The 27,161-nt window shown below is 42.6% G+C and overlaps 1 protein-coding gene across 1 annotated transcript in view; it reads left to right on the top strand.

Moving 5' to 3' along the window:
* Nucleotides 1-2,439: 2,439 nt before the first annotated feature.
* The window catches only part of NVL (nuclear VCP like), a 66,662-nt gene continuing 41,940 nt past the window's right edge, over nucleotides 2,440-27,161 (top strand). Inside the window, exons 1-15 of the mRNA XM_065589375.1 lie at nucleotides 2,440-2,627; nucleotides 4,284-4,357; nucleotides 6,231-6,283; nucleotides 6,401-6,500; nucleotides 8,517-8,571; nucleotides 9,191-9,460; nucleotides 12,693-12,819; nucleotides 13,137-13,213; nucleotides 13,530-13,664; nucleotides 16,003-16,104; nucleotides 18,102-18,219; nucleotides 18,934-19,078; nucleotides 22,148-22,418; nucleotides 24,912-25,130; nucleotides 27,003-27,107. Coding sequence (XP_065445447.1) covers nucleotides 2,571-2,627; nucleotides 4,284-4,357; nucleotides 6,231-6,283; nucleotides 6,401-6,500; nucleotides 8,517-8,571; nucleotides 9,191-9,460; nucleotides 12,693-12,819; nucleotides 13,137-13,213; nucleotides 13,530-13,664; nucleotides 16,003-16,104; nucleotides 18,102-18,219; nucleotides 18,934-19,078; nucleotides 22,148-22,418; nucleotides 24,912-25,130; nucleotides 27,003-27,107 — 1,908 coding nt within the window. The 5' untranslated portion in view covers nucleotides 2,440-2,570. The remainder of the gene's footprint in view (nucleotides 2,628-4,283; nucleotides 4,358-6,230; nucleotides 6,284-6,400; nucleotides 6,501-8,516; nucleotides 8,572-9,190; nucleotides 9,461-12,692; nucleotides 12,820-13,136; nucleotides 13,214-13,529; nucleotides 13,665-16,002; nucleotides 16,105-18,101; nucleotides 18,220-18,933; nucleotides 19,079-22,147; nucleotides 22,419-24,911; nucleotides 25,131-27,002; nucleotides 27,108-27,161) is intronic.

The following is a 27,161-nucleotide window of genomic DNA, read 5'->3' on the forward strand; positions in this document are numbered from 1 at the left end:
CATTTATTCTTTTGTGTAGAGACTGTTTGCTTTGGTCAATGTACATGGCAGAGGGGCAATCCTGGCACATGATGGTATATATTACATTGGTAGATATGCAGGTGAACAAGCCCCGGCTGATGTGGTTAGGTCCTATGATGGTGTCCATTGAATGGATATGCAGACAGAGTTGGCAACGGGGTTTGTTCCTAGGTTAGTGTTTCTGTTGTGTGGTGTGTAGTTGCTGGTGAGTATTTGCTTCAGGTTGGGGGGCTGTTTGTAAGCGAGGACTGGCCTGTCTCCCAAGGTTAGGGTTACCATATTTGAACATTCAAAAAAGAGGACACTCCACCGGGGGGGGGGCTCACCGCTGGCTTGCTGCGTCCCTCCTCAGTCCACCACCCACCACTTGCCTCCTCCCTCTCACCTCCTCCCTCTCCTGCCAGAAACCCCCATGTCCGCGCCGAGAACTCCCGCCTGCTGCTGGCTCGCCGCTTGCCTCCTCATCTCCGCCCGCCCACCCACCGCTGGCTCCCTTGCCGCTCGCCTCTTCAACCCCTGCTGCCCGCCGCTGGCCTTTTCACCCATCCCCCTGCCTGCCGCTGGCTCACCACCCACCTCCTCCCCTCCCTGCCCACCGCCTGCCTCCTCACCCTCCCGCCCGCTGCTGGCTCCCTCGCCACTCGTCTCTTCACCGCCCCCCGCCAGCTTGCCGCTCGCCTCTTCACCCTCCCTGCCCACCTCCTCACCCGCCCACCTGCCCGCCAGCCACTGGCTCTCTCGCCACTTGCCTCTTCACCACCACCCTCCGCTCGCCTACTCACCCCCGCACCTGCTGTTGGCTCACTGCTCGCCTCTTCACCCGCCCCGCTCACCTAGTCACACACACCCCCCGCCGCAGGTCCCTTGGCTCCTAGGATCAGGGGCAGCCGAGGGGTCTCCACGTGCTGTGCCCGCCACAAGCATGAACTCCATGGCTCCCATTGGCCGGGAAAAACGCCAATGGGAGCTGCTGGAGCCACGGAGCGGGGCTTGCAGGCGCAGGCAGCGCACAGAGAGCCCTCCGCCCCCGCAACCCGACCCTAGGAGCCAGAGGGACCTGCCAGATGCTTCCTGGGAGCCGGCCCAGATAAGCACTGCCAGGACTCCCCACCTCGCCCCCCGGCAGGTCCCTCTGTCTCTTAGGGTTGGGGGAGGAGGGGCGGAAGGCTGTCTGTGCGCTGCCGGCGCCTGCAACCCCCCGCTCCACAGCTCCGATCTAGGGTTACCATACCTCCGTATTTTCCCAGACGTTTTTAGATATTTAAAAATTCCTCCCGGATGGCGATTTAAAAACTAAAAAGCCAGACATGTCCAGGAAAATACGGACATATGGTAACCCTACCCAAGGTCTGTGAAAGTGTCACACACTCTGTATGGCATTGCTGGAAGGGGCTGGGATACTGTGCTGATGAGGACAGGATAGGAACCTTACACAGAATAGAATCCCAGTAGCACATCTCTCCCAGACCCCCACGCAAGAATCCTGGACCCCAGTCCAAACCCACCCACTTCCTTCCCCCGGAGAAAGCACAGAATGCTAATAGCTGCCACAGCTGGGCAAATGGGGTGGAGGGAGGTTAGCACAGGATTTAAAATCATAACTTTTACATTTAATGCTGGTGATATTAATAAAACAAAACCCATTAAAGATAGGACATTCCTAAAGCTAAGGAACTTATTGCATTACTAACTGGGCTATTATGCATGCACATCCTGTTATTTCAATAACATAATTAACAAGAGAAACAGAAATGTATAGTACCACCTGCAGTATGTGCAAGGCAGACAAGACAACATTGTGTCAAAGTCCCAGGAGGCGCAGGGAGGGATTGGAAATGTCTGACTTGTGCATGCTAGACTTGTAAAACGTAGTGTTGTGTTGATGCCTAAACTTTCAATTAATTTTCTTGGCTTACTCATAAGGCTCCTAGGCACTGTGATAACACCAATAATAAATAAATAAAAGCGTGCCATTGACGGACTGATACTGGCATGGCTTTAACTGAAACGCTTTTTATTGCTGGGTCCTCCCTGTAAGCACAACACAACCAACTTGTGCCTGACTTTAAAAAGACATAGCTGATGTCCACGCCTGAATGGGATCTACAAAACAAGCCAAGTTTTATGCCTGCAGCTTCAGCAATGGTGAAGTGAGCGCCCAATGGCCGGACAGGGCTTTCCTGCGCACAAGAGAAACCGTATCAATGCAAAATGGCTGAAGGTATTTGACTGGGCTCAGACCAAAGGCAGGAATCTTCAGCCCCAAAGGGAAAAGGGTGGGAAAGCCCCAGGCAGCCGAGGGTTTGGGGACGGGGGCGCCTGCTGTACAGTAAACGCACCGTACGGTGTTCCTAGCCTAGACCAGGACTTGTTCGTAATACCAGAACTGCCAATAAAGTTGGGATAATTTGAATGGGCCCTTCGGGCGGAGGTTTAGGTGGCTAGGTCAGTGCCTGAATAGAATTCCAGAGCGGCTCTTCGGGTTGATTTCCATCGTTCTGGCGGCGCGCCTCGGTTCGCTTGGCGAGAGCTGCCGGAGGCGCTGGGCCATGCGGGGCCGCGCGGGGAGCTTTGCGGACCCTCGCCTCAAGCAGCGAATCAAGCAGGTGCCGATCCCGCCCCCGCCCCCGCCCCCTACTTGCTCCTGCCTCGCTGTGGCCCGTCCCCAGCCCCGGGAAGTCAAGTCACGCGCCCCCCGCCCGCGCGCTCCTCCAGGGCCATCGAGGGCAGGGGCGGCTCCAGGCACCAGCGCACCAAGCACGTGCCTGGGGCGGCAAGCCGTGGGGGGTGGCCTGCCGGTCGCTGTGGGGGCAGCAGTCAGGGAGCCTTTGGCGGCATGCTTGCGGGAGGTCTGCCGGTCCAGCGGATTCAGCGGCAATTCGGCGGCGGGTACACCGAAGCTGCGGGACCGGCAGATCACCCGCAGGCATTCCGACGAATCTGTGTTACCAGCAGACCTCCTGCAGGTGTGCTGCTAAAAGCTACCTGACTGCCGTGCTGGGGGCGGCAAAATACATAGAGCCGCCCCTGATCGAGGGGTTGCCTTACATGCAACCAGGGGTGCCCGCAGCGCAGCCCTGCATCGCCCCGCAATACAGACCCATCACCCGGCTCTCCTTAGGCCTGGGGGAGGGGAGCGGCCGTTTCATTTGTCAGGGCCAATGCCAGCACCACGCGCTGTGTGTGTCTGTAAAACACGCTGGGCGCGGTCCTTGGGCTCCCCGCAAGTTATCATCTTGTTCCAGGGGTCACACCACCTGGGCACCCCCCTGTCAGAGGGGGCTGCGATCCCACAATAGTGGATGCCTTTAGAAAACCCGAGACAGGGAGCTATTGATTTGGGGATGAGGGGGGCAGTGATTTTACTCAAGCCCTCTCGAGTTGGTGGTCCATATGAGGGTGTGATTATTGTGAAAATAGCCCAGACTAAAAGCCAGGTATAAAAGCTGGTGTAATGTTATAGCATTTGAGTCACATACTTTCTGTGACACTCCCCTAAGTGACTTGCAAAGATAAATTTATCTTCACAACACACCTATTAAGTATTAAATTATGATCTGCCTTTTGCAGATGGAGGACTGAGACACACAGAAATGAGGTTGCACAGAAAGTTTAGTAGGGGCAGAAATAGAACCCATGATTTCCATTTCCAAGTTCAATCCCTTGGCTGTAGGACCATCTTTCTCCTATTGCAGTTGCAATGATACTCAGACCTCCTAGCTTCAGCAACCAAATTAGCCATCAGCATTACCCAAAAGAGCCACAGTAGTGTGAATTCATTGTTTCATTTACTATAGTACTAATCATATTTAGTTTTTAGTTTCACAGCAAATAAGTTAATAACTTAATTGGTTTATAAGACAGTAAAAGCATCCTGATTGCTTAGTGACTTAAACTGTGCTTCCAAATATGTCTCCTGCATCTCTTTGCAGCACATATGTGTGATTTAATTATTAACCAATCTGAGTATCACTGTTCTATCGATGGAAGTTTATGGAGTTGCCCCAATTAATGCCAATAGTTAGTTTGGCCTCCAAATATAATGTACTACTTTTCCCCGTAAATGTGGCCAGTTGGCTCTGTAAATAGTTAATAGCTTCCTGTCAAATTATTTATCAATCTGATAACTTTGTACCAAAACAAATTCAAGCTGTTTAGATTTTTCAGTTTAAATTTTCTCTTTTATGATGATAACTTGTGAAGGTCAATAACTTCAGCAAAAGGCTAAGATTTTGTTCATTTCTATAAACTCTGCATTTCAGTACCTAAGCAGTAATAAATGTGGCCAATATGTGGACATTGGAATTTTAGCAGCTGATTTACAGAAAACTTACAGGTGAGCAAAAAGCTTAATCCTTGCATTCTGGTTTTTTTAAATAAACACTAGAAATAGTCATATGTATTTGCATATCTGTTTGTAAAAATGTGAATGTATTTCTCATGACAGTTCTGAATTACACTTTTATTATAAACTAGGATTGAAAGTTGCTTAGTACATCACTGATCAGGGAAGAAGTACAGTCAAAATAATTGTTTTCACTGCAAGATTCTCTTTGGCTGATATATCTAGTAACTTATTTATATTGCAGTAGCACAGAGAATTATAGAAATGTAGGGCACAAGAGACCTCGAGTGGTCATCTTCTGCTGAGGCAGGACCAACTATACCTACATCATCCCTGACAGTTGTTTGTCTAACCTGTTCTTAAAAACCTCCATTGACAGGATTCCACAACATCCCATGGTAACCTATTCCAGTACTTAACTATCCTTATAGTTAGAAAGATCTTCCTTATAACTAATCTAAATCTCCCTTGCTGCAGATTAAACAGATTGTCTTGTCCTGATACCTTCAATGGGCATGGAGTATAATTTATCACTATCTTCTTTAAAACAACCCTTAATATATTTGAATGCTGAGGGAGTACCTGATAAGTTGTCTTTTCTTGAAACTATATATGCCCATTTTTTAACCTTTCCTCATAGGTTATGTTTTCTAGACCTTTTATCACTTTTATTGCTCTCCTCTGGACGCTCTCCAATCTTTACGAAAGTATGATGCCCATAACTGAACACAATATTCAACCTGAGGCCTCACCAGTGCCTAGTAGAGCAGAACAATTACTTCCCGTGGCTTACGTACAACTAGGGTGACCAGACGTCCCAATATTGTCAGGATAGTCCTGATATTAGGGGCTTTGTCTTATGTAGGACCCTATTATCCCCCCATCTCTCTGTCCCGATTATTCATACTTGCTATCTTGCTATGTTGTACCTGCGTACAGCACTCCTGTTAATACACCCCAAAAGGATAATTGCCTTTTTTGCAATTACATCATATTGTTGGCATGTACGAGCCACTGACTACGAGCCATTGTGTCAGGTGCTGTACGAACACCTAACAGAAAGATAGTTCTTGCACTGAAAAGCTGACCATTGAAGATTGACAAGAGACAACAGGTGGAGACAGACAGGGAGCACAAGGAAACAATTAGATGGTGCTGATGTTAATCTATCAGTTGCCTAACTTTTCTAGATTTTTTTATGCATCACAACAAAGAGAATTTTAAGGCAGAATTTGAAAGAGGGCAAGGAGGTTGCTTTGTCCGTGTTTGTAGCCTCTGTTTATTGGGAGGATGTTTAATTTGTGGTCTGTTAGTGGAAGGGAATTCAGCCATTTGCTCATGAAGTTGGGAGAGCACATTCATTGCTAATGGTGAAAGGGGCTGAATTTTTCATTATCATGCCTAAAAGGAAAAATAACCCTATAGCTGAAGAACCCATCCTTGTCCAGTCCCTAGCTCTGTATGTGTGGTTTAAAACAAACAAGCCTATTCTGAATGAAAATTCTCTTGGCTGACTCTTCTTTTATATTGCCATTCAGTGCTCTACATATCCAGCCAATGATGCTGGTCATAATCGCCACTAAATGTCCTTCTGAAGACCACTAGCTAGAGACCACTGGGATTCACTTTGCACCTTTTATCCCAGAAATCGAGTTTAGTATGATGCCATTTGAGTTACACCTAATCCTTTTTAAAAGCCTGGAATAGCTCGAACCAAAGTCACTCTTCCACATAACTGGTTCCAGGGTGTACTTGTGTAAAAGATTGTGGATTGTATCACTTTAGAAACTTGTATATACATTGAGAATGACAATACATGAAAGAAGGCCTCAGTGAGATCCTAACCTGTACAATTGTTTTACAGTGCAGAATATGGACGAAGAAAAAGAAATGCCTTTAGAATTCAGGTTGAGAAAGGTAAGTCTGTTAATATCAGGACTGAAATACCAAGAAGCTGTAAGAAGCTCTCTGAATTACTGATGACACTGTTGTTGAGCACTTGCTGCCATCCATGTTCTTCTGGGTTTTTTTCAGTGTTTGGTATAATCAGTAATGAGAGAGAATTTGAAGATTTAACAACTTTAGAGAATGAACATGTGGCAAAAAGAGCAAGACACAGACGAGAAGGGAATGAGTAAGTGGAAAGACTTGTTGCCTTAAGATTACTTTAACAATGATGTCAGTACTTAACATTTCCATAGTGCTTTGTATCTTTAAAAAACTCTATATTACTATGAAGGGCCTGATCCTGCAAGCTGTTCCACACAGGCGGGCCCTGGTGCCCTCATAAGTCTTGTCTTTGCTGGGAAAAAAATAAAAAGGGCCGGGGGGAGTTCTTACCTCAAGGTACATTCTAGTGAACCAGGCCCATAGACTTGAACTCAACCTGGTAACTCACATAAAAATTACAACTATCTTTTCACTGGGATTAACTCAAGTTAATGAATTAAAGAACACTTTGTGTCGGTGGTGGTGGTGGGGGGAGACCGCGGGTGAAGACCAGGATTCACCTTCCTCGTGGGTAGGGCAGCTTATAGAATTGGGGCCTGTCTATTAAATCCTTACAACTCCTCTTTGTCACAGAGGTGTTATCGCTATTTTAGACATGGATAGGGTGACCAGATGTCCCGATTTTATAGGGAGTGTCCCGATAATTTGGGGCTTTTTTTTATATAGGCTCCTATTACCCCCCATCCCGATTTTTCACACTTGCTGTTGGTCACCCTAGACATGGGAAAACTGAGATGGAGGGTTTCAGTGAATTTTCCAAGTGCACACAGCCAGCTAGTGTTTGTTAGAGGGGACATTAGAATTTGGATTTCCTGGCTCCCAATCCTGTGCACAGTCTACTAGAGCATTCTGCCTCCTTAAATGTGATAGAGACTACTTTGTATTAAATATTGAAAATATGCCTCCCTTTTTATTAGTGCTAAAATATTTTCTCTCTTACAGTTAGAGTGACAGTAATAGCCATTTGTATCATTGTTTTTAAGACAGGGTATGTTTAATTCAGAACAAAATACCCAGATCTTCTGAATTTCAGTAATCAAACCTCTAACCACTTTAAAAACAACAGTCTGTTGGCTTTTTATTAAACCTACTAAATATTAACATTTTCCTGTGCAAGCAGATATCTGTAATGATAGTCCAGAGGACGAGCATTGGCAGGGAGAGATACAATGACTGCTGTCTTGCAATTCTAATTTCTATGATTAACAGCACAGGGATAATCTGGGCTCATTTAGGTCTGGACTCATCAAGGGGGGGCAGCCTATAGCTTTTGGACAAATTCAATCACGTGTTTGAGTATGGCTAAAGAAGTCAGAGAAACGTCTTAATTTTATAGTAACCATATATACATATGTATAATGCACTGCTTAATCTGCCTGACTTTCCACAATGTGTATGTGTATTGCGGCTCTTGAATGAATGGATTGACACTGGCATTAGCTGTTCTGAGTGTGATCATGTACCTTCTAGAGGCTACAGCCTGCTTAAGTCTTATTACTGCCACACAAACATGAATATTTCATGTCTTATCTCAGTTGCTGTAAATATGTACTGAGGTGTGTTACTGAAGTTCTAAAGTATTTTTTTAATGAAGACAAATTCAGCAGTTAATTTGTTACCTATTAGTCAAAAGCAGGCTAATCATAGAGAATATCTTTTTATTTGTTAAAATTACAAAACAGCCTCTCCTCCTTGTCCCCTTGAGGTATTCTGCTCATGATTCCAACCTTTTTATCTTTGGTTTGAATTCTAGCCCCAGAATTTTAAAATAAATACAGCTTTAGTTCCTCAAAGGCCTCCAGCCACACAAACTGAGTGAGCTGTTCCAGCAGGCTTTGAAGTCTGATTTCAGGACTACCAGAATAGCTTCATCTACTATAGAGAGCCCAGCTGGTGGTGGAAGCGCTGAGGAGAGAAGGTTTTCCTACTTCCACAACCAGACTTGGGGGAGAGGGCCATCAGAAGAGTTGTTCTATCTCTACCCTCTGTCCCACACATAGTAGTATTGTAGTCTTAGCACGGAGAGCCTAGCATCTTCCTAGGAGAGAATACTTGTTCTATTAGTTGTGCTGATGTCTCATTGTGCTGTTATGGTATGTTGAACCTATAATTTCTGCCTCTTCACTTTTTTCTGCTAAAGGGATGTGGAAAGCTACACAGACGACTCAGATGATGATGATTACTCAGAACCTCTAGTAAGTCCATATTTCATTCTCTATGGTATAATGCAATCGAAATGAACACAGCAGTGCACATATGAAATATATCAATGCTCTTTACTTAAAATATACAAGAGTTTTAAAACAGAGCTGTGTATACACCATCTGGTAAAGGCCCACACTTTGGTTTAGAATTCATATAATTCTTTATGGTGAGACTTGTTTTTTTAAAATATATGTTCCAGTGCTAGTAGTGTTTTTAAAAGTCAGCATCCTGGAAGTTGTACCAGCCACAGTATCTCTGACCAGCTATTCCCCTTCCATTCTGGCTGCCCAAGGTGCTCCTGGTTGCCAAACTGCTAATGGCTTGGCTGATGCCCTCATTCTGACAAATCTCAGGTGGCTTGTCAGAATGAGCACATCAGCCAGCAGTCCCCAACTGGAGACCTTGTAGAGTCAAAAGGAGATTATTTCCTGTGGAAGAATGAGGCAGTACTGTGGCTGGGGGCCGTTTCTGAGGAAGGGGAACATAGCAAAGGCTGGGGGAGAGGGCAGAGTAAAGACTTTACTATCTACTACTAAGGCTGTTTGCTTGCTGAGGGAGATATCTGCAAGCAATTTTTTTTGTTTTATTTTAAATACATAAACTTTGCAGTCCACAAATCACCTGAACAGCTCTCTGCTGACCTTATACCGGAAAGGAGATCCTGATTCTCTTCCAGCAACTCTGAAGAATGAGCTGACAGAAACCAGTACCCCTGCACAAGTGACAGCACCCAGAACTAGTGCTCTTCCATCTGGCACCCCACTTGATACTAGGATCTCTGAAGGTGGATGGTTTATTGATAAAACCCCAGGTAGAAAAGAAGACAACTTCTTAATTGACCTGAGTGAGGAAGAAGAGGAAAGGAAACAGATATCTGAGGTAGCTTCTCTTTTAAATCTGATACCACTTAATAAGGCATATACATTGGGGCTTAGTACATTTCTTACTTTATGTGACAATACTTGGAAGTACAGTATGAAGAACAGACTTGTTCTTCCTCATGCCCCCAAGATGCACATTGTATATAAAAACAAGTTTGAGCCTTTAGTGGGCAATGCAAACCTGTTTTTTTAATACACCTACAATGTTTCAACCTAGAGGTTGCTGCATTGGTGGATGAAGCAGTGTTTGGATCTTAATTTTTGTGAAGCGCTCTGTAAATGTAAGATGTTATGATGAAAGACTGGCTTAGTTGCTTGGTGCCATCTTTTTTCAAAAAGTATTGTAGCTGCCAAAAATGTTCTGGTGCAAACAACATTTGATTATATGTTCTTATGCAAGACAAATTTGTACTGTATCAAAGTCTTTTAAAAAAACACCTTATTTATGTTTGAGATGCTCAAGATTAAAAGACTGGAAATCTAGTTAATTTTAAAAAATTAGTCAAAAATAGTTTCAGGAACCACACCTGACCAAGTTACCCTGCCCATTTTTGTGGTTTTACAATCACATTTTCTTAATTTTTTTTTAATGGCTTCTCCTGTTGCTGTGTGCAAGTCCCACGCAAACAGGGGAGACTGACAGACAGGGGAAACAGTGCAAAGTGCTGTCCAGAACCATAAGCCACTGGGTGTTTCTATTGCTGAGGCAGAGAGGTAAGTTTTGCTGGAGCTTAACCTGTGCAACAGCTCCTTGCCACACCCCTCTGTCCACCTCACCAGCAAACTCCATGAGGCTCTGCCAGGTAGGTAACATTCAGTGAACTCCAGTTCCTGAGTTCCCCAGAGATATCTCTTTGTAGTATCCAGCCCCTCTCATTGGACAGTCACAGAAATTACCAAGGTCACTGCCTCCAAAGACACAGGGTACATGCCAGCCTGTTAGTCTAGCTCAGTAGTTCTCAAACTTTTGTACTGGTGACCCCTTTCACATAGCAAGCCTCTGTGTGCAACCCTCTTTTTAAATTAAAAACACTTCTTTACATATTTAACACCATTATAAATGCTGGAGGCAAAGTGGGGTTTGGGGTAGAGGCTGACAGCTCGCAGCCCCCAATGTAATAAGCTTGTGACCCCCTGAGGGGTCCCAACCCCCAGTTTGAGAACCCGTGGTCTAGCTGTCTTTAATACACAGCACTGATATGGGTTGTAGTAACACTAAACATAAGTTTATTGTTAAGGAACGTAGATTTAAGTGATACTAAGCAAGAAAAGAGACAGGTCTGGTTATAAACAAAAAAAACCCCAACCTGCTTTCTAGTGACCAAACTTAACTTTGGCAAACTGCAATCATTGCCTGAACAGCTTTCTGACTTACATCAAGCTATCTGTGTCTCCAGCCCCTCAGGCAGGTGGATCCCCTATTCACAGAATCAGAGGGTGCTGATCCTTTTTCCCTATTCTTCCCTTTTATAGTACAGAATACTTTTTAAATGAACCCCTTGAAAAGTAAACCCAGACAAATCTCTCCACTACTGCTGGTTCTTTAGGTGCAGGCACTAAGTCCCTTAATCCTCTGATCAATTTGTTTTCTCAGTTGGCTCCATCACTTTGTTTAACTCAGGTACAAATGTACTTTAATTGCCCTTTGTTTGTAATCAAACTATACTGTTTTTCAGTCAGCCTGTTAGCTTGAACCGTGCAGACAGGGACATTTACGTTCCTTTGTGGAAATCCACATGCCTCCAAAACTTATTTGAAGAGCATATTTCTAGCACATATGAATAACTCTTTATATACAACCTGTACATACATCGCTCGATGTTCATGTTACTAGATATTATAGAATACCTGACAAGATGCTGTTTGGCTAAATATTATGACACGTGTGTTGAGTAGGCCTTTTGTCAGTTGACGTGAAGAGGCCCTTAGGGCCACAATGTACAAAGTAAACAAGCTGAAAAGAGAAATATATATATTTCTTTGTCTTTCTTTTAGTTATAGTAAGTAATTTTAGGTGTTCTTTAACAAAAGTCAGCAAAATGCCTTCAGGCAGAAATGTGATTACATTGACCCTTTAAGGCAATGTATTCTCAGTGTATCTAAAAATATCCTTATGGTGACATTGCAACCCCAGAGCCAGTTTTTAAGGATGGAAAGTGTTCAAAAACAGAACCAGGGGATTTTCATTTTGGGGTCATACAGGAGTTTGGGAATTAAGAGATGCCCCAGAACCTCTTTGTCCTTGTTCAGTGGATAAAATGCATATCGTGGAGTTGATGTTTTTCTTCTCTAGTGGACAAGGCATATCATATAGGACTAAAATGGGGTAGCAGGGGGATCATTGTGGAATAAAATGTCCATCAAATTGTGTTGAAAACAAAACATGATGTTAACAAGATGCACAATCTCATCTGTCCATTCTCTCATTTGTATTTTTCTTGCATATACAGCGATGACCCAAGTTATTTGCACAATATTCACTACAATATTGGTGGTGATTAGTATTTGTATTACCGTAGCACCTAGAAGCCCTACTTATGAACCAGGATCACACTGTGCTAAGTGCTGTACAAACATAGTGTGTTACTGGTAATTAACATTGTTTCTAATGGAGGTTTTTTATATATACACACGCACACACACAGCTGTATTAAGACACAATGTTTGTTGCTTTACAGTAATTATGCAATTCAGGGCTTGTCTGCATGGGAAAATTGTCCAGAATAACTACTGCAGAATAAACTATACTGGAATATCTACTCCAGAATAGTAACCCCCATGGATGCTCTTATTCGAGAATAAGGGTGTCCACACAGAGAGTTATATTGGAATCACTATTGTGCTTTAAATTCACAGCCTACCTTATTCCGGACTAACGTTCCTGTGTAGATGAGCCCTAACTTAAATCAGCTTTTTATTCTTAGATCTTTTTCTAGCTTATGTATACAATTTTTTTCTGGAACTTTAGTCCCCCCCCCACCCCACCCCCCAAAAAAGACAGATCAATGTGAACAATCCTTAGTAAAAACCAAGTAATGAAAGGATTTAGACACAGAAAGGATTGATCATACCTTGTCTCTTACCACTCTCATAATATCTATGCATGAAGCACCATATGTGTCTTCAGATTTTGTTTGTACTGCTCTTTCAGGTGTCGGTAGAAAAGCTCAGTCATTTATGTACTAAATATTTGAAGACTCAGTCATATCATTCTGTGTTTTATGCTCTAGAAATCAAAAGACCTTTCTTTTTTGGAGAGTGAAGGAAAGAAGACAAAGAGTAAGAGACGAAAAAGAAGGAAAGAGGAATCTCAAGATGTAGATGAAGAAATAGAATCTGTTTTGCGTAAGCAGAAAGGTGAGAGCTACTATTTCTGAATTGGCTTACCGGATATGTGGGTGGTTGATAGCTGAAGCAGTTGGGATCAGAGATATTCTGCACTTCTGAAATGTTGACTTTTCGGCTGGAGCCTTTCAGGAAGACATTCATCCTTCATGTTGTGCTAGAAAATAGTCCAGTCCTGTGACCGTTGCATAAGAAATAATTTGTTCTATCTAATCTTTTACCTGTGGGTTCAGATCAGTGTCTGTCTTGTTGAGGTTTGCAGCCACTGGCTTCTGCTGTGTCCAAATTCTAATGACTTCATTTATTCCCTTCCTTTTTTCTTCTTGTAGTTAAAACTAAAGGACCAGAGCTGCAGTTCCCTTTAGTGAAATTTGACGATGTGGGAGGCAGTGATGAAACTCTGAAGGTTAGTTTTACTTAAATCCTTGCTGTGTTACTTATGGGATAGAGAACACAGTGAATAAAACTACATATATACAAAATGAGGGAGCTGGAGCCCAAGCAGGACTGATTTGCATAGCAACTCAGGAAATCATTGGCAACATAAGAAGCTGTCTCTCACTGATTGAAGAGGGCAGCAAGACTAGCTATAGATCTTAACCCCGAACTGACCTCTCTAATATCAGTCACTGAAATAAGTGAGACACAAGTTATCCTTCTATGCATTTTAGTGTTTATATTATTTTCCTCTATCTACTCTATTTTTATCTTCTTTCTAACAGGAGGTATGCAAGATGCTGATACACGTGCGTCACCCTGAAGTATACAATCACTTAGGCGTGGTCCCACCTCGAGGATTTCTTTTACATGGACCACCAGGGTGTGGAAAGACATTACTAGCACAGGCAATTGCTGGGGTGAGACTGTCTTCATATGTGCTTTCCCTTCCTCCTGTCTGCTCTTTTAATCAGACTTAAGATAGGGAGAGGGCAGATAGATTAGAATGTTCTCCTCTTTGCTTTTATCTATCTTGCCTCTTCCCATCTCATCTCAAAATAAACATCCATTAGAATTTAAATAACAGAAATGCAGTCTGAATCAGGAGTATTCCTTGATAGATCCTCATGCAGGGGAAAAATATTGCATTAAAAGCTCAGTTTCTTCTTGCAAGCACTCACAAGGAATGGACTTTCAACAGGCCATGTATTAGATTAAAGTTTGATCTGTTTACAGTAGAAAAGTTTTCAGCCTGGATATTTTTGAAAAAGGGGGTGAAATCTGTTTTGGATTGTGACATGGCTTACTCCATGGGGAGGTAATCCTTTGACATTAAACTTGGAAGTTACCATACAACAACTGTTCGGCCTCTGTCAAATAAGGTGATGGTCTGTCCTCATCAAACAGCCACCTCTACAAGTGGCATCCTTATAGCTCAGGGGTGGGCAAACTTTTTGGCCTGAGGCCCACATCTGGGTATGGAAATTGTATGGCGGGCCATGAATGCTCATGAAATTGGGGGTTGGGGTGTGGCTGGGGATGCGGGCTCTGGGGGGAGGTCAGAAATGAGGAGTTCAGGGTATGGGAGAGGGCTCTGGGCTGGGACAGGGGGGTTGGGGTATGAGGGGGTGAGGGCTCAGGGGTGGGGCTGGGGAGGAGGGGTTTGGGTTGCGGGATGGGGCTCTGGGCTGGGACAGAGGGTTGGGGTATGGGGGGGTAAGGGCTCCAGCTGGGGGTGCAGGCTCTGGGGTGGGGCTGTGGATGAGGGGTTTGGAGTGCAGGAAGGTGCTCTGGGCTGGGACTGAGGGGTTCGGAGGGTGGGTGGGGGATCAGGACTGGGGCAGGGGGTTGGGGCGCGGGAGGAGGTCATGGGTGCAGGCTCCCGGCAGTGCTTACCTCAAGCGGCTCCCAGAAGCAGTGGCATGCCCCTCCTACGCAGAGGCGTGGCCAGATGGCTCTGCGTGCTGCTCCGTCCGCAGGCGCTGCCCCTGCAGCTCCCATTGGCCGCAGTTCCCAGCCAATGGGAGCTGCTTGGGGCAGGAGCAGCGTGTGGAACCCCCGGGCTGCCTCTACACGTAGGAGCCAGAGTGGGGACATGCTGCCTCCCAGACCCATGGCACGCGTGGAGCGGGGCAAGTCGCCATCCCCACTGGAGCGCCGGAGTGGGGTAAGCCCCAGAGCCTGCTCCCCGGCGGGATCTCAAGGGCCGGATTAAAACGTCTGATGGGCTGGATGCGGGCCATAGTTTTCCCACCCCTGTTATAGCTGGTGTCATCAGAGATGTCCGGGATTGTTACTGCATTTTAGTCACGAGAATAAACTACTTTCTACTTGTACAGGGTACCTACAATTCAGGGTAGAGACCGCTTATGGCACTATGGAGCAGTTGCACTATCACTGTCTTTGTGCCTGTTCTGGGGATAAATGGAGGACTTGTATGGCCGGGCTTGTCAATACAGTATCTCTTTTTTGTTTTTTATTGCTGTATTCACTTAAATGGCCGTAGGTTATATAGTTTGGAAATTATACATAAATTATGAACTGTTGGAACACAGCTTTTTTTTTTCAAAATGAAAACTTGCAGGCTTTTATTGCATAAAGTTGATAGAATCTCTTGGAATTAAATCTTGGGTATTTTTATCCTACACAGACATGTACTTCACTGAAAGCTGGGGTGTAAATCTATCACATGCTTATCTGTCGTGCACTATGTGTTGGTGTGGACCCTGCTGATGCACACTAACAGTTCCTTTGTGTGCTTTGATGTACTCCCATTTCAAAACACACTAAGGAACTGTTAGGTTGCACGTGGACATTTAGGGCTCAGCATGCTAGTGTGGGTTTGATTACTCTCAAGTTTACCATGAACTAAATGTTCATGTTGACAAGCCCTCTGTTAGTTTGTCACTGAAATCAGTATTCCTCATAGATCAGACATCAGTGTATAGACTAAGTGTGTTGTAATCAGTGGCAATGCTATTAAGCTGTTAAAGTGGGAGCCAGGAGACCTGGATTCTGTTCCCAGCTCTGTTCATTTGGTTAAGTGCCTCCGATCACTTAGATGTAGGGGTGTTGCATGTGGTTTCTAAAGCACTTTAAAAACTTCTCTTGAAAGGCTCCTTAAAAATGTAAAGTATTATGATAACATAAATTATATAAATACTGGTTCTAGGGGACTTAGTCAAAGAAAATCCTGCGAAGAGGAAATGTTTTTGAAGTTTAGCGATTTCATAACCATGTTCTTTACATTTATTCTAGGAACTTGAACTGCCAATGCTCAAAGTAGCTGCTACTGAAATTGTATCGGGAGTCTCTGGGGAGTCTGAACAGAAGCTGCGAGAGTTGTTTGAACAAGCTGTGGTGAGGCCAGGGAGCTGAGCTAATAAATTGCTTGATCCTTTCTCTTCATAAAACCTTTTAATGGTCCCTTTCTGCTGCTGCAATTTGAAATTAAGATTGAATTATTTGTAGTACTGTAGAGCCTAGGATCCTCAGTCATGGACTGGGACCCCATTGTACTAGGTGCTGTACAAACCCAGAACAAAAAGACAATCCCTGCCCCAAAGAGCCTTTAATGTAAATATAAATTATAATACAATTATTAATGTATAGTCACTCTGTTAGGCAATTCACTACATAAAATACTTGGCTTTTGTATATACTGGAGTAATTACTATTCTGTGTTACTTAAGAAGTTGACCTCTTCATTAAGTCTGTGAATTTGGATACATTAGTGGTATTAGTATGAAAGAAGAAATTGCAGGCAAAGATCTAGGAATCCAAGAAAAAAATGTTAGAATTAAATTTTCCCATATCTGCACAGTCTTAAATACACAAGAACACCACTGGGTTACTGGCTGAAATCCAGCCCAGGTTGGTGATGACCAAACACTGATGTGAGAGTATTTTTGTCTAAGTCTAGTTCTTCATGAGAAGCAAAGAAAAGCAGAAGGGGTTGAGGGTATGCTACTTATTAAAAATCACTTTTAAGTAAATCTCTGAATAATTCCCTAGAGAGTCCTCCATATCTGCCTTTTGACAATGCTTGCTTTTCCATTTCCATTCCCCACCATCACCACTATTTTGAGGCCTCTCAACATATTTACCAGTCTTCTTCATGGGTTTCAGAGGAAGCAAGGATTGTGGAGTCCTGGTAGTTTCTGTCCCAATATGAACCTGAGCTGCTGTTTTGAATTTAAAAAGCCATTATTACAAACAATAAGGAAACGAGAACCAAAATCATGATATGAAATGGATAATGTGGGGTTTTTTTTTTAAATATTCTTTGCATTTAAAATGGTCTGGCATCAATTTTAACTTTTTAAGTGGCATTTATTGCATGAAGCATGTTTCAATTAAAAAAAAAATCTTTTTTTTTTTATCTTCGCCACTTACATTTGTTGTCTTAAATTGCTTTTTCAGTGACTCTTGGGTCTCATGAACAAAAAACTTCTTTATTCTAGCATGTGCCATATGTCTGGTACTATAATCCCTACATAGCAAAATTATGCTCTTTCTGTAGCAAACGTGCTGCTAAACTCAGAGAAATAATGCTCGAGCAGCTAGGTGGCGCACATGCTGCACTGGCTTGACAGCTTTGGGGGTGTGCTTTTAAACTCTGCCTTTCTAGATCGAGGCGTTGGCAGATCTGAATGGAGAAGCTTCTCTGTGTTTGCCTGTAGCATACTTTTTTTAAGGATTAGTTAATGTTTAAATACACTGGTGAATCAAAGTGCCAGGTAAGTGCTACTTTTTATTAGTTTTGTCCTTTTATGAATACGGAGTTCATTACATGAAATGTTATGGAAATCTATAATGATTTATGCACTCCTTGCTTTAGCTCCTTGAACATGATCTGACTTTTCTAGTAATCTGATTTGGCAAATAGTTTCCATTATTGCCCACGCCTGCCCCTTGTCAATTATATGGTTGCATGGTATTAGGTCTCCAGATTCTACAGCATTAGTGACTTCTTGCCAAACAAAAATGTAAATGCCTCAACTTCTGTTTTGGGCTTAAATATTTTCAAATCAGCAAAAATCACGACAATGCAGTGTCTGTAGAAGACACAAAGCAACATAAAATATATTTTAAAAAAATCTCATGCTTTAGTTTCCTGATGATCTCAGCCCTATGCATGGTTCCATAGTGTACTTGGCTTCTCTAAGAGAATGAAGAGAGCAGTGTTTGGGGGCGGGGGTGCTGGGGTTTGAGACTGGGTGGTTGTTCAAAGGACCTGACAGCACTTGCTGTAATATATCTTTTAAGCACTGAAATGGGAGAATCACTTTTCTTAAATTATTACTTCTTATATGCTATGTGTATCGAGAGTGATTATGTGGTCTTCTTGTTCCTAGTCCAATGCACCATGCATCCTTTTCATAGATGAGATTGATGCAATCACCCCAAAAAGAGAAGTTGCCTCGAAAGACATGGAGCGGAGAATTGTCGCCCAGCTTCTAACCTGTATGGATGGTCAGTTTCAGCAATGAAATTAACATACTTTATTTTTTAAATTAACCTCCCTCCTCTTTTGAAGTCCAATTTTGGTTTTATTTTAACTTGTTTAAAATTAGACTTAAATTGAGCTCTGAATAGTGGTAGCTGAAGATCCCAAAGTATTTTTGCAGAAGCGGGGGATATTAAGACCAATTCCCTGGTTAAAATCCTTTCCATATAACTTATTTCTGCCTTATTAGATTTTTCCCTCGCGATCCAGTGTGGCACTCTTCACTTTTTCTGGATATCGTGGTATTAACTTCCTGTCCTGTGTTGCAGTGTCATTATGCACCATTACCAGTTGCTGCATTTCATCCTAAATGTGGCTTCTTTTGAGTGTGAAGAGAAAATATTCCTGAATGTTGTCATTTACAGATCAGTTTATACAGCACCCTTGAAACCCTTTCAGTGCTATGTAAACATATATGTTGGAAAAGTGCTATGTAAATGTTGTTTCAAATGCCTAAGATTGTATAAAGAACAAACTATGTTGCTAGTGGAAATAAAGATAAGTGCCTAGAAATTTTCATGGTTAAAAGAGAAGTAGCTTCAGTAAATGGTTTCCCAACTATGATCAAGAATAAATATGTTCTTGCAGCATGTGTTTAAGAAGAGTAGCATTAACAGTGATGTTCCAATAGGAAGATATAGCTCTTTTCTGAGTACTTGTTTATTGCCTTCCATCCTCAGACCTGAATAATCTGGCTGCCACTGCTCAGGTCCTAGTCATTGGAGCTACTAACAGACCAGACTCGTTGGACCCAGCATTGAGGCGCGCTGGAAGATTTGATCGAGAAATTTGTCTAGGGATTCCTGATGAAGCAGCTAGAGAGAGGTATATCTTAGTAGGCCAAGGCTTCTGATTAGTAAAACTGTTGCAAATTAGTGGACAGTTAAGGACAAATGTATAGCACGCATAACCACATGCACCCAATCAGCCTGCAAGGGTAAGTGGAGAAGGGGTAACAGTGTGTATATCTCTATGCTATCTGTCCAATCCACGGCTGTTCCATGTGGATGCATGTATAAATCTCCTCTTAACATTGCATTAACAAGTGTTCTGGGCAACTTTAAGAAGAGAATATACCCTGGAGTTGGCAATATGTATTTTGTTGTTCAGTATTCTGTCCTTGAATCTCCTTATTCACCTGTCATGGCTACAGGGCACAACGACACCTTAGATTCTTTGTAGTACCTCTTGAGTAGACCCCAGAGGTGACAGGCTTGACTTCTTACACCTAACTCTGAGTGGAACCACGTGGTTCAGCTATACTTAGAGTGGATCTCTAGGCTGCAGCTGCCCTGTTTCCTAACCATGTTACTGCAATAGGCCCAACTGCATTTGGCACCTATAAACCCTTTCGTTCTGGGGTCTTGTGACCAGTGAATTGATTAAAACAATTCAATTCAAAAACAGTGTATTCAAAACAAAGATTATTTATTAATTCCCCAAGGGTACAAAGCCAGTAGAGAAAAGAGTAAAAACAATGAAAAGCCTGCCCTTGTGTCTTGCTTACAAATACTGGTAAGGAAAGAGTAAGCTGAGCTAATCCTCATCTCTCGTTAGGAAAAACAAACTTGCAGTGTGCTCTTTCTGTGTCCCCTTGTCAGCCTGTCAGCTTTTGCTGACCCTCTCCACAGTCTCTGGCCACTCAACCAACACTTTTCTAAGTGTGAGGTCCTGTAATGGTTTATGTTCATTTTGATCTCTCTTCTTAGCTGTGGCAAAGCAGCTATGTTACCAGGGCTGAGGCAGAGGAGTTGCATCTTCGCTACTATAAATCTGACTATTGTGTTTAGGTATTTGGGATGCTTCTTATCTAGGCTATTTATTTTACCTTTTCCTTTTACAATCCCTTTTGACTCTATGGCAAATAACCCATCCTAAATAAACACACAGCGGTATGCACCATGTTCTTAAAAAAATGGTAGATATTATGTAGTTTGTCATATCAACATTTTGATATTTCACAACTTGTGCCATTTCAAGGAGCAGGAATGGTGAATGTGAGTAGAATCTTCAGTAATCTTCCTCACATGTGAGAGCCATTGCTTGGACAAGAAAATCTTGATCATTGTTTTGAATAGTTGAAGCTGGGAGTCTAACAGCATTCCTCCATATTGTTGTTGTTTTCTGCAGTTCCTGCAGATGTGGGCCCACAGGAACTACCAATATTGCTGCATTTTTTGAAAGAATGGAAAAAATCAATCTTATGTATTGGTGTATGACAACAGGGTAACAGAATAAAGGAATAAGTTACAGGTGTTGTTAGGTTTCATTTAACATACAGTGAATCCATCAGATAGTAACCAGTTGAAACATTCCCTCGTAAGTGGCTAGTGCTGTTTGTTTAGGCCCAGTTATTGGAAAATGTGTACACATCAGTTGTGCATGCAGGTTTTATTTGCTCATACACATCTTTGTGTAAATCTGAACTCGATTTGCATGCACATATTAGGCAGCTTTCATGCCCACTTCTAATCATACACTTATAAAAAATGTAACCTTTACTGTCAAGGAATATGCTTTTATCTTAAATGAAGGAATGATAGTGCTTAGATTACAGGCTGAGCCAGTCACTGCTACCTCTGTACCTTGAGTCACTTCCCCCACTTGTTGTCAAATGAGCCAAAAAATTGGAAGAAAATAAGGTGATGCTACTAAAAAAAATCCAAACGAAAGATACTGTACTTAATTTTGTCTGTTAGGTGGGTAAAGAAAAACATACTGAACTTTTAAAGGTAATAGTCATTTAATAAATTGTTCCATTCAAAGCTTTAGCACAGTGCTAGCAGCTTGGATAAATGATGTCCAGATCAAATGGTAGGTATTTTTTTAAATTTAGAAGGACACTTAAGTGGTGGATTTCATTTCTCTGGTTTTTGATGCCTTTTAATATTTCCCACTGAAATAATACTTTGCTGTTTGTAAAAACTAGGTTAGCTCCCCTCTCCTAGATTTCTGTATTGCTTGAAGATAATATGGCTCTGTAAGGTTTGCATCTTTATTTGTCTTATTAGCATCCTTTGCAGTCCTCAGGTGGAAGGATTGTTGGGCCCTGGGGAGGAAATCCTTTAAGCTCTGACATGGAGAATGCTCTAGAAGAGATGAAAAGTATCTGTTCTAATATAAAATATTTTAATGGAAAAGGAAGAACATAATTGATGACATGATTTAAGTGGAATAATCTTGGATTAGCGAGTAAATTGTATTGCTTGGTAGAATTTACCAGCATCAGCCAGAGCAACATTCTAGAAATTCCTTACTATTGCTCTGTTCCTCTATCTGCCGTATCTTTTCTCTTGAACACTTTTATCCTCATTAGCTATATAGAAGTGTTTCAACCTGCTCCATACTTAAATTGTGCCTTTTTAAGGCTGGACCTTAAACTAGACCTGCCTGCTGATGTTCTGCAAAGAAAAATGGGGTTCTTGTAAAGAATTGAGCAGGTAAAATGTAAACAGATGTTGTCATATGCAGGAATGCGAATCAAGTAATCACTTGAATGGGTGATAACCCATTTGAGTTTTGGTGGAACCCACTTGGGACATCATCTGACAGTTTAAATCCAATGTTGGTTTGTTTGATTTAAAAAAAAAAACCAAAAAACTAACAAAACCTGTAGTTGATTATAATATGTGTTCAGCAAAACTCTTAACCTTTAAATGAGCATCACCTGGCTGATACTGTAGGTTTCTTTTAGTGTGAGTGTCAGGAGAAAACATAGATTAATTTTGTGGCTCTCAACAATAAGTGACTCTCCAGTTAAGTGTGAATTATTTGGCTCTTGTGCCATTAGGATCTGCCCAAGTGAACTGAGATGACTTAAAACTCTGAGCAGTGATGTTTGCTTTCATATCGGAGGGGAAATTGTTGCAACTTCTATTTTTTTCTCTTACACAGAATTCTACAGACTTTATGTCGGAAACTTAGGCTCCCTGAATCTTTTGATTTTCATTATTTAGCCCATATGACTCCAGGCTATGTAGGTGCTGATTTGATGGCACTTTGTCGTGAAGCAGCTATGTGTACAGTAAACAGGGTCCTGATAAAGTTGGAGGAGCAGAAATGGAAAGGTGTGCAGGCTGGAGAAGCAAGGACTGAGCAAAACTTGAAGACTGGAACAGAAGCACTGGTGGAACAGGATACTAAACATTCAGAGCTTCCTGCTAAGGTATTAATCCATTGTTACACTCATTTCACAATTCCTTAAAGACTAACCAGTTTGTTTGTGAGCTTCCCACTCAGTCTCACTAAACATTTCTGACCACAGCAATATTCATTTCTAAATGAATGTAATTTTTATGGTTATGTAGCATTCTTCATCCACCTGGTTCATAAAGAACTTTTCCTAATTGACAGTACAAACTGTATGAGTAATATGACACCAAAACTTTATGGTTCTTATAACTTTTTTGCATGCACCTGGGGGCTAAAACTATGGGTCTGGTTCTCCTAAGCTGATATCACTCACTGGTGTTTGATCTCCTCTACTGTATGGCACCATTGCCTATTTTGGGGAAGCAACATTTTAAAAAGGTAAAAGTTTGGTCTACAACATGGCATAATGCTGAAAAAGTCATTTGTGCATGAGTAGCAGGACTGGGGCTCTGTTGCAAGCCAGAGTGTTTGCAGGCAGCTTGATGTCAGAATATTTTGATGTCTCAAGATGAAACAGTGTGGCCATTGAATGTGAGCACCACCCATGTGCTGTGAATTTAAGTACTGCCTTTGGAAGCTTCCTGAAAATGTGTTGTGCACATTAGTTGTTCTCTGCCTGCATTCTGCAAGGACTGCTTCTGGTTTAAGAGCTGATATTTCAGAATACTCTAAACTCCACATGCATACTTGGATTCTACTTATAGAAGTATTGTCCAGGAAAATAGTTTTAATTTAAGTAGAGGGCAGCTGCATTAGGGTAATGTAATCATGACTCTTGCTCCTCACACGTTTCCTGAATACTAGGAGTGAATGATTTTTTTAATTTTTTTTTTAAAGCAAATAGCTGCAACTCTCATGTCAGCATGATCAAAGAGGTTCCTGATCATTGGGAAACACTCATAAGAGGTCCGTATGTTGAGGACTGGTGTAAGATCAATATTAATGACAGTATCCTAGGACCACAGACAGTCAACAGTAACATATGCTTATTATAAAAATAAACACAAAAAAACCTTTCTACAGCAATTCATCCAATCTACAAAAACTAAGCATTCACACCTGTTGAGTTTCACCCCTCAAAGTGATGTTGTTTTATGGGAGGGGCGGGAAAGGTTCCGAAGGAAATGTTGGACACTAGAAAAATTTTAATCACATGGCCATTTTTGGAACAGTCAAGTAAACCTCACCCGACATTTCCCCTCCACGAACTGCTATGGGAAAATCAAGCAAGCAAAAGACAGAATTTTGTAGACCTTTTGTACCTCTATTCAAATGGAAAACCTGGAGCTACCATCCCACCTTAACATTACCATGCCATATTAGGACCAGAGGTAGAGTTAATGGTGGAAGGTGGAGTTATTTGGTCAAGGAATTCTCTGATACAAGCCTCTCAGTAAGGAGCTGACTTTAATAATCAGTGCTTTAAACTCCAAATGTCTTCCATCTGAAGACCTGCATAGTATTCATCCTGTCTCTTCAGAGTCTGTCTGGATCGCAGATTGTCAGATGCAGTGTTAAACAATGCAAGATGCTCTCTGTCATTTACCACCACTGTACCCAGAGCCTGAAGATCAAACACAGATCTGGTCAGCTTGGGAGAACGAGAGGGTGACTGGAAACTGCATATAGCAATTGCACAGCATTAACCACTAAACCACAGAACCTAAAAATACATGCAGTGATGCATAGTAATGTACTGAAAGCTTGTTACAAATGAGCACTGACATTTAAGGGCTACATACAACTGAATGTAAATGCATGGCTGAAATTCCCAGTGCTGCTACGCAGAACCAATGATTTGTTCTATGTTATGAGCAATGACCTTTTTAAATAAACAGAATTAGTTAATTTAGTCAGGTTGGTTGGCAGTCCCAACAGAAGAGATCAAGAACTGCATGTGCAGCATGGAGAGAACTCTCCGGAGCAGTGTGGGAGGAAGTTTGCATTACCACTGCCCATGTTGGCCTTGTTTTGTGGATGTGTGTGTGTATATATAGGACAGGGGTTGGCAATCTTTCATAAGTGGTGTGCCGAGTCTTCATTTATTCACTCTAATTTAAGGTTTCGTGTGCCAGTAATACATTTTAACATTTTTAGAACATCTCTTTCTATAAGTCTATAATATATAACTAAACTATTGTTGTATGTAAAGTAAATAAGGTTTTTGAAATGTTTAAGAAGCTTCATTTCAAATTAAATTAAAATGCCGAGCCCCCTGGACCGGTGGCCAGGACCCGGGCAGTGTGAGTGCCACTGAAAAACAGCTCGCGTGCTGCCTTCGGCACGCGTGCCATAGGTTGCCTACCCCTGATGTAAGATTTAAACTAAGACTCCAGGGTAGTCAGTCTGTTATCTTTCTCCACTGTTAAATTCACACGCACTGTGTCGTGAATGTTACCAAATTGGACTCTGACAGGCTTTGGCTGTAGAGGAAACTCTGAGAAAAATGGTATTTGTTCTTAAAATCTTGTCCATTGTCTCTTCTTCCCACTGCCTTCTCCCTCAGGATGAATTGCAGAGGCTGCTAGAGTTGCTAAAGGAACAAGATCCCCTGCTGGAGGAGCAGCTGCAGAAGCTCTGCATCGAAATGAATGATTTCATTGTTGCACTGTCTTCGGTGCAGCCCTCCGCCAAGAGAGAAGGCTTTGTCACTGTCCCTGATGTGACGTGGGCGGATGTTGGAGCCCTGGAGGACATTCGGGAGGAGCTCACTATGGCAATACTGGTAGGCATGAATGCTGTTTAAAGTCCTGTTAGGCAATGCCAGGCTAAGATATCTAGCCGGAGTCAAACTTACATGATGTTTTCTTTGGGCATATACACAAGGTCTTAGGTGTACCACAGCAAACTGGTCCTAAATTCTATGGCAAGGTCCTAGGATTCTGCAGCACGCTGGTGCAGCAAACTGTAAATTCTGCTGCACTTTCATTTAAGATTACAGCATTCAGATGTCTAACTAATATGAAAATGAATCATAATACAGTCAAACGGTCTGTTTTTTTCTGAGATTTAACTTATTTTACACTGTCCCCACGCTTTGAGTTTTCGGTGTGTTGTGAATTTTTGAAGTGATGGATAACTGCATCTGAAGTGTCATGGAAGTTTTGGCAGCTGTGTTGGAGTAACTGGGGATTTGGTACCTAGGAGGAATGGGAGGCAGTTTGGTGTTGTGGGATAAGCACATCAACTGGATACTTCTGCTATGAATATGTGCAACTTGCCTCATGTGGCATGGCATGTGACCAGGATTCATGACCGAATTTGGTCTGCTGGTTGGATCATTAGCTTCCCTGGCTTGGGCTGGATACTGACAGGGAGTGTGACATGAACGCTGATCCATGCCCCCCAGTGAAATAGTTAATGATGTTGCCATTTAACGGTGAAACAAAAAGGTGACAACACCTGATTGAGGTGAATAAAGGAGATTGCACCTCTCTAAGCTATCATTTTAAAATATCTGTAAACTCAAGAGGATAATTGCGTTGATTTACACACTCTCTTAACATTTTCAAATTTTATCTTCATGATATGGGCTAGGAAAATATTTTACTTTTTTAAAGGAAAGCCTACATTCTAGAACAGGGATTGGCAACCTTTGGCATGAGGCCCGCCAGGGTAAGCACCCTGGCGGACCGGGCCGGTTTGTTTACCTGCCACGTCTGCAGGTTTGGCCGATTGCGGCTCCCACTGGCCGCGGTTCGCCGCTCCAGGCCACTTGGGCTGCGTGAAGCGGCGTGGGCCAAGGGATGTGCTGGCCGTTGCTTCCCGCCGCCCCCCATTGGCCTGGAGCGGCGAACCGCGGCCAGTGGGAGCCACGATCGGCCGAACCTGCGGATGCGGCAGGTGAACAAACCAGCCCAGCCCGCCAGGGTGCTTACCCTGGCGGGCCGCGTGCCAAAGGTTGCCGATCCCTGTTCTAGAGCATAGTTCTGTTGCAAGGGATAGATTCTACTGCCAGTTCCATAGCCACGGTTCATGAGGCCCTCTACATGTATCTAGAATGTATTAGTGCATAATATTGTCCATGGTTCTGTATGTCTTTATTAAGACCCTGATTCTGTGAGGCCTTGTTTCTAGTGTTCTGAAAACTCTGCTTTGTCGTATCTGCTGTTTACTGCTGGTAAAATATTCACATATACAGCTAACTTTCTCTGTTTGATCTAATTGATCTTTGTTAGTGATGAAACATTTATGAGGAAATTTATTTTATGGTTTTGAACTGTTAAATCTTAGACCCACATTCACTCTTTCTGACAATTTGCTAAACTTTATTTTATAACTTGTAAAATAATTGTGCGTGCATTTCTCACTGCAATTTCCTCTTCCTCAACAGGCCTTTACATAAACTGGGTATGGCTTAAGTAATAGGCTTTTATTAAAACTGTTTGAGTCAATGTCTAAATTATGCACAAAATAGTCATTTGCTTCCACAAGCCAGTACCTACTCACCTATTTTTCAGCTCCAAATATGCCCATATTTTTGCTTGTTCAGTTTTGGTGCAGAGTCATGCACCTTTTGCTTTAGCTCTAGTTTGTAGTTAGATGAAAATTCAGACCAGCTATATCTGTCACTGAGAACTGTTTGGGTTTTTTATAGGCACCTGTGCGGAATCCAGAGCAATTCAAAGCTCTTGGTCTGACAGCTCCTGCTGGTGTTCTACTTGCAGGGCCTCCTGGGTGTGGCAAAACACTACTGGCAAAGGTAGGAGTTTGGTCATTCACACCCTGCATATGACTACTGGGAGGTGGGAGAGTA

The sequence above is a fragment of the Chrysemys picta genome, chromosome 3 (assembly GCF_011386835.1).
Source record: "Chrysemys picta bellii isolate R12L10 chromosome 3, ASM1138683v2, whole genome shotgun sequence".
NCBI classification, from domain to species: domain Eukaryota; kingdom Metazoa; phylum Chordata; order Testudines; family Emydidae; genus Chrysemys; species Chrysemys picta.